This window comes from Ylistrum balloti, unplaced genomic scaffold (assembly GCF_031769215.1).
Source record: "Ylistrum balloti isolate Yb309-2 unplaced genomic scaffold, AGI_CSIRO_Ybal_v1 Utg370874, whole genome shotgun sequence".
NCBI classification, from domain to species: Eukaryota; Metazoa; Mollusca; class Bivalvia; order Pectinida; family Pectinidae; genus Ylistrum; species Ylistrum balloti.
This window is the reverse complement of record NW_026782499.1, coordinates 229,821-236,331: the sequence shown is the minus strand read 5'-3', so window position 1 is coordinate 236,331 and position 6,511 is coordinate 229,821. Positions and strand designations below refer to the sequence as shown.

Here is a 6,511-nt window from a genome sequence, read left to right as displayed (position 1 = left end):
CTCTTCTTCTCCAGCCTCATATGACACGTGCCTCTTCGCAAGCTCTTTTCCTTTTTCTTCGCTGTTAATTTCACTGGCACGTGTATTTTTCTCTAGACAAGATATCCTTGTGCATATTAATTCAATTTTTGTCTGTATCTCTCCGTGATTTTATATTTCATAATGTAATATTATACATTTGGAGCAGTGACTGTGTAAAGTTATTACGCGTCGACATTATTGAAGTTAGACCGATATGGTAAGGAAATCAACAATTCGCCTAGATACGAAACAGGTTCGAATAGTCATAAAGTTATTACAGCGAGACACATCAATCTCTCTCTAAAATTTAGTATCATTGTATTGTAGCCTGGCTGGGGCTTATTGACCGCATTGTCACTAATAGTTCACCAAATCACGTGTTCACCTTGTGATGGCTACTGTCAGGCCCCTTATCTCTTTGCTAGGTTGTCATCCACACCAATTATAGTAGTTACAAGCACGAGACTTCACCGATCAAACATTCTGGACGCCATGTCGTTTGACCAGTTGGCTTTTATAACGGGTAATAAACAGAGAATCTGACAGGTGATAGATTGACATGCTTAGTCAGCCGTTTGTGATATATCGTTTTCTCTAACAAAGTTATTACAACAGTGTTCGGAATTCCATACTTTGATGGCTTTATTTAAGGTACTGTGTAGCTGTCACTAATAAATGTAAAGTAAATATCATGATCAAACCTGTAACGGAAAGTTAGTTCAATTAAGCTGATTATGCTTTAACTCAGCTGTTTTATAACTATCATAACTACGTCAAACAGTTGTGCAAACGAAGAATGAGACAATAATCCTATTTCAGCATCCCAATTTAAAATGACAGCTTGGTATAATAATGTTAGTATTCTTCAGAACATGTAGAAGGCTCATTGATAAACCGACATTTCGATGTTATATCCAAAATCGGTTTGATAAGAAGAAAGATTAACTTTGATTTTCACTAACATGAGTTCTCTGTATTGTTCGTTTTAGCATCTACATGCTTGGATTCTGATGAAACCACGGACACTAAATGCTGTCACATCGTTTGGCAAAAAGAATGATTTTCAACAAGGCATGTTTGTTTGGATATTACAAATTTGAAGTGAAAACATGGAAACCTTTACAAGAAAGAGATAGAAAACTGAAGAGTAGATGATGATCCAGTCTGAGAGCGACGTTTGATTGCATGCGTTAGTAGATAGGGATGTACACCCCTGACGACAGTTCATGTTGGAAGCCTATATTCCCTGTGATGTCACGGTGATCTGAGGTAGAGCTGGTAAGTGTTATTATATAACGTTTTATTTCGATATTCGTCTATGGCCTTTTTATTTTGAATGGTACAAAGGTCTTACTCATTTGTTTTGCAATCACAGAAAATACTAAGGACATTTGAATTACGATCTGAACCCTATATTATAAAATTTATTGATTGGTCAGTTTCTGTATGATGCAGCGGTGTATATTTCCCTTTAAAGGTTTTTGCTCGTTGTCTTCCAGAATAAGACACTTGGAAATGCCTAATTTATGGCATTGCTCAGTTGCTTTATTCGTATCATCACGAGTAATCTAGTGAATATAACCATGCAAAAGCGGTGTTCTCTTATTGATTCCAATACATAGAAGGACTTTGCATTTACATCGAATCCGCATACTATCTTAAACAGTAAAACACGACAATAACGAATCTCTGGGGACCAGAAAATTATTTCTAAAAACCGCAATTCACAATTAGGTTATTACGAATTACTTACAAAACTAAACAAACCGAATTTACCAAAACATGACAAAATTAATAAACATTGTGAAAATATCTCTTTTATTCATTAAAACATGTTAGCCGTGTTTAGGCTGTCAACAACTATTAATGAAATCGTTGGTATTGGATAGACACACACAATCTAACATTATTTACCCAGGATTAAAGTCTAGTATTTTCCTTATTACAAGAATGATTGTCAAAGCACATGAGGGAATAACACATCTTTGTCAAAGCACATTAGGGAATAACACATCTTTGTCAAAGCACATTAGGGAATAACACATCTTTGTCAAAGCACATTAGGGAATAACACATCTTTGTCAAAGCACATTAGGGAATAACACATCTTGATAATTATATACAATGTAGTTGAAAACCGAATCAAACAGTAACGTATAATGTCCCCGTATGAATCATCAGTACTTCTAGAGTCTATTTGGTGATCTAGGTGATGACAATGGACTGCTTAAGGAAAAATAATACTGGAAAAATATATTTCTACATATTTTACTGCTTTGTGAAATCATTGCATACAGAAATCTACATCCAAAAACACAGATGAACTGTAAAAAGCAGAAACCAACTTGCAATAATGAGAAATGTGACATAAAAGAAATTGTAACATCAATAATAGTATGTTGATGTATATTTCCAAAAGATAAACGAGTATTGCTTTGTCGTTTATAACAGTATGTTAGTTCGATATCGATAATATTACTGATTTTCGTAAATTAACATTTTTCTCGCTTTTAAGATTTGTTTATTCCTTAGAAGAAGTCCGTCTGTAAATATGCTTTTTTTACTAATAAACATTTTCTGTTTCTTAATTCATTTTGCTTGTTTATTTCGTTTAATTTTAAACTTAAATATTTCAGCAGTTTGACTTGACGTGCCCTTGAGATACCGAGCCATTATCATCATGACAAACGACACCACTTTCCATCATTTCCAAGAATTTCAAACTGCCGTAATGATATGGCTATATTTCCCGCCATTTTTGATAATCATCGGCACCATCGCCAACCTTTTAGCGATTGTTGTGCTTCTTCGCAAGCCCATGAGGACATCTAACACCATGTTCTACCTTCTTGTCCTATCGTTTGGCGACATATTTGTTCTTTACACAGGCCTGCTACGTTTTTGGCTAAAGTTCGGATTCGACCAAGATATAAGATTGATTTCAAACGCTTTCTGTAAGTTTCATGGTTTCCTAGTATATGTTTCACTAGATTTCACAGCATGGGTATTGGTTGCTGTCACTGTAGACCGCTGCTTTTCGATTTGTCATCCATTTAAAGCTAAAGTTATTTGTACCCGCAAAGTGGCGAAAATAACAGTTTGTGTTATTTTGGGTACTCTCATAGCGATCAACGGACATCTATTTTGGTCGCTTGCAATTAAGGATCTCGCGGATGAAATCCAGTGTACCGGGGTTACATACTTTGCTAATTCAATATGGCCATGGATTGACTTCAGTGTGTTTAGCGGCATTCCGTTTAGTATCATGATTACTAGTAATATCATCATAGTTCGGCAATTGTGTCGTTCTTCACGGAGACTCATGGCTCATAAAATGACGGACAGGACCCGTTGCAACGCCGAAAGGTCCGATATTGCTGTTGTTAAACCCGATTCAAATTCAACGTCAAATCAACTCAGATTAACATCAAATAGTTTGTCTAAAAATGGAAGTGAACGGAATAGAATTCAACAGAGAACGGGGAAAATTTCTAATGTTACAGTTATGTTACTGTCAATAAATTGCTTGTTTCTATTGCTGACTGCTCCTATTGTCATATACCTTATAGGATACATACAATGGTATGTGAATGTATCCGATCATTCACGTGCGAAAATGAACCTGCTATGGTGTTTCTGTAATATGATGCAATACTTGAACAATTCTATTCATTTCTTCATATATTGTCTTACTGGACCAAAATTTCGAAGAGAATTAAAATCTACGTTTACAAAAGGCAACAGAGTAGCTATAACTGAGCAGATTTCAGGAACTGAACTATACTAAGCTGTGAACTCAAAGACATTCATCCTTAAAACTTAATTTATTTCATAGGATTAGTGAAGTTATAGCTTACAAACGAAGCAGATAATTCATTGTGGTGGATTGTAAATATTTACTTTGACGCCAGCTGCATTTGATAGCGATAGTGTGGAAATGTTCACATTAACACAAAGCAATACCACATGGACCTACACAGAGGAGTTGATTGTGTACAATATAACTTACAAAAAGTTGCAATATCTACGTTGTTGGAAAAAAAATCAAAATATCTTAAAACAATGTAACGAGGCCGGAAGTTAAACAATAGATCTGGGTTTAATTACAAAATTATCTGATATTCTGTTTTATTATTTCGATAAACACATGAACACAAAACCAGGGTGTTTGCATAAATGGCATTGTAAATAAAGGCCATGTTTAAAATTTCCTTTTAGTCTTCATTATGATGTTAATGGATTAACTTTACTCTATAATCATCCTTTGTCTTTGATAGTTTGGGAAAACATAAGTTGTCTTCTTTATATATAAAAAAGTATCTGCGAAACTGAGCTCTGTCGTTGTCACTAGAACGTAGGTAATTTATATAAAATGAAACAAAAAAGTATCTATGTAGAAAAAATTCGTTAATTTATTATATTGGATAGTTAAGCACGTGATCTGATGATACGATAAAACAGATAATAAAGGGAGAAATCTTAAATACAAACCAAATAAAATCGTCATTTTTCTCTACTTTCCAGTATAGATATTTCCCCAACACGGGCATTTGTGTTGTAACTTTGTTACAAACAATCTATTCACAATAAACAACCTGTTACTCTATATCATTTATTTCATGCCTTGTTAAATGAATAAAGTAAGCATATAATCAAAACAAAATCGAAAGACAAAAATAAAATACAAATAAACTACAAGTGAATAACGCATAGATAAATTAAGTAATATACATGTATCACTACACAATACGTTATATATCTGAAAGTCAGTTGAAAGAGGGGAGAATACCTGTCTCTTGATTACAAGGAAACAGACAACTGCTGACCAAACTTCCACAATAAGTCTTCGCAAAGATGATAACTATGTTAAGCGACATAGTTTTAGATAATGAATTAACATATGGTCATTAGAAGATTGCGCGTGGTTGGAAAAGTCAATGTCAATTCTAGGCTGGCATTTACAATGTATCAAAGTATATAAGTACTGCTATCCTGATATCACTTGACCAAGATTTACAAGCAGAAAATTGTTGACTTTCTGTTACACCCGGTCTTTTTCTCCTTGTACTTTCTCTGGAGTCTCACCGTGAATCTTTCTTTTTTCATATTTTCCCTACTTTCTTTGAATTTTATTTTTAATCAAAATTTTGTTAATATGTTGGTATTTTATTCTTTGTTATGAATTATGTATACAGTTTCACATGATAAGTATCTAAGTTTATCAACAGATATACATCTCAAGTACAACAAATACATATTGCTTATACAAGTGATATTAAAACATTCCCGAAAGTTAAATGAGCAATATATCAACCATTGAAAAGGTCCCGATTCTACAATATTTAGAAACAAAAGATTCTAGCAGTGTTGTCTTAACAGCCTCTATAATTTTCAATGTAACTCGTGAAAGTCACTTCATAAGTCAAATTTTGAAGAAAATTATGAAACGGATACATATCACTTTTTAACTCAGCATATTTCATATAAACAGGTTTGCTTGGCGTATTAACTTCTTTAAGACATCTCAATGAATGCCTTAGGTATCAGGCCAAGGAGATTCCATACAAGGAAAAACACAATATCCAGTAATGTTTACAAAACCAAATGTTCAAGTAACAAAACGTATATTTAACTTGTTCCCTCTTTATTTCATATCTATTAATTAAGCTAGTATCAAAAATAAAAAGGCAACCTAGATTATTTTAATATTTGAAAAGGAACCTTGTGTAAGGTCCATATATATTATATAGTAATATATGAAAAATACATTTAACTTCGAAAGCTCTTCATAATATAACGATTTTTAATGAATCTCGAATCAAGTAGAATTATGAAACAAATCATTTTATCAATTCTCTGGCGATTTAAATGGGAACGCTGCATAATTTTGTTTTCACAGATATTGTACACTTTTGTAATCAATCGTCAAAACAGCATTTTATCAGTCTGATACACACGCAACATAGTAAGTAGATGCCCACTCTCTTTATTTGGTGACATCACAATGCATATAACGTCGGTTATATATGACGTATATATGAAAATGCCAGAATTTTGCAGTCAATTCAAGCTCCATTTTATCCTATTTCACATGAATATATACGAAACATGAAATAGATGTTAGCCATGTAACACTAATGATGGTGTAGTCAAGTGATGAAATAAATAAACAATCCATTTTTCTATCCTTGTTCTGCTGTTGACAATATCATATCATCTTAATTATCATACACACCATTTCGTCACACCTTTCGTGTTCGATCAATGATTTAGAATAAATATGCATCCATTTTTGGTAGCAATTGTATTTATCAATCAATTACTGATTTCAGCTGTGAATATGTTGAACGTAAGTTTCATATCACAATAAAAAAGGCAGGCTCTGACTTTTTAATTATTTTTATCAAATTAACTAGTTTAAATTATTAAAGATAATATATAAAAAAAATTATTCCATCTTTCTAAACAACTTTATTTTTTCAAAGTTATG

At 32.9% G+C, this 6,511-nt stretch overlaps 1 protein-coding gene across 1 annotated transcript; it reads left to right on the top strand.

Annotated features, from left to right (window-relative positions):
- Positions 1 to 2,701: 2,701 nt before the first annotated feature.
- LOC132559204 (growth hormone secretagogue receptor type 1-like) lies at positions 2,702 to 3,808 on the top strand. Its single transcript, XM_060223823.1, has one exon. It carries the CDS (start codon positions 2,702 to 2,704, stop codon positions 3,806 to 3,808), a length of 1,107 nt encoding a protein of 368 aa, XP_060079806.1.
- The last annotated feature ends 2,703 nt before the right edge of the window (positions 3,809 to 6,511 follow it).

What these genes read in the sequence shown, in the direction of transcription:
- LOC132559204 (XM_060223823.1), top strand. Translation starts at nt 2,702, where the DNA reads ATGACAAACGACACCACTTTCCATCATTTCCAAGAATTTCAAACTGCC.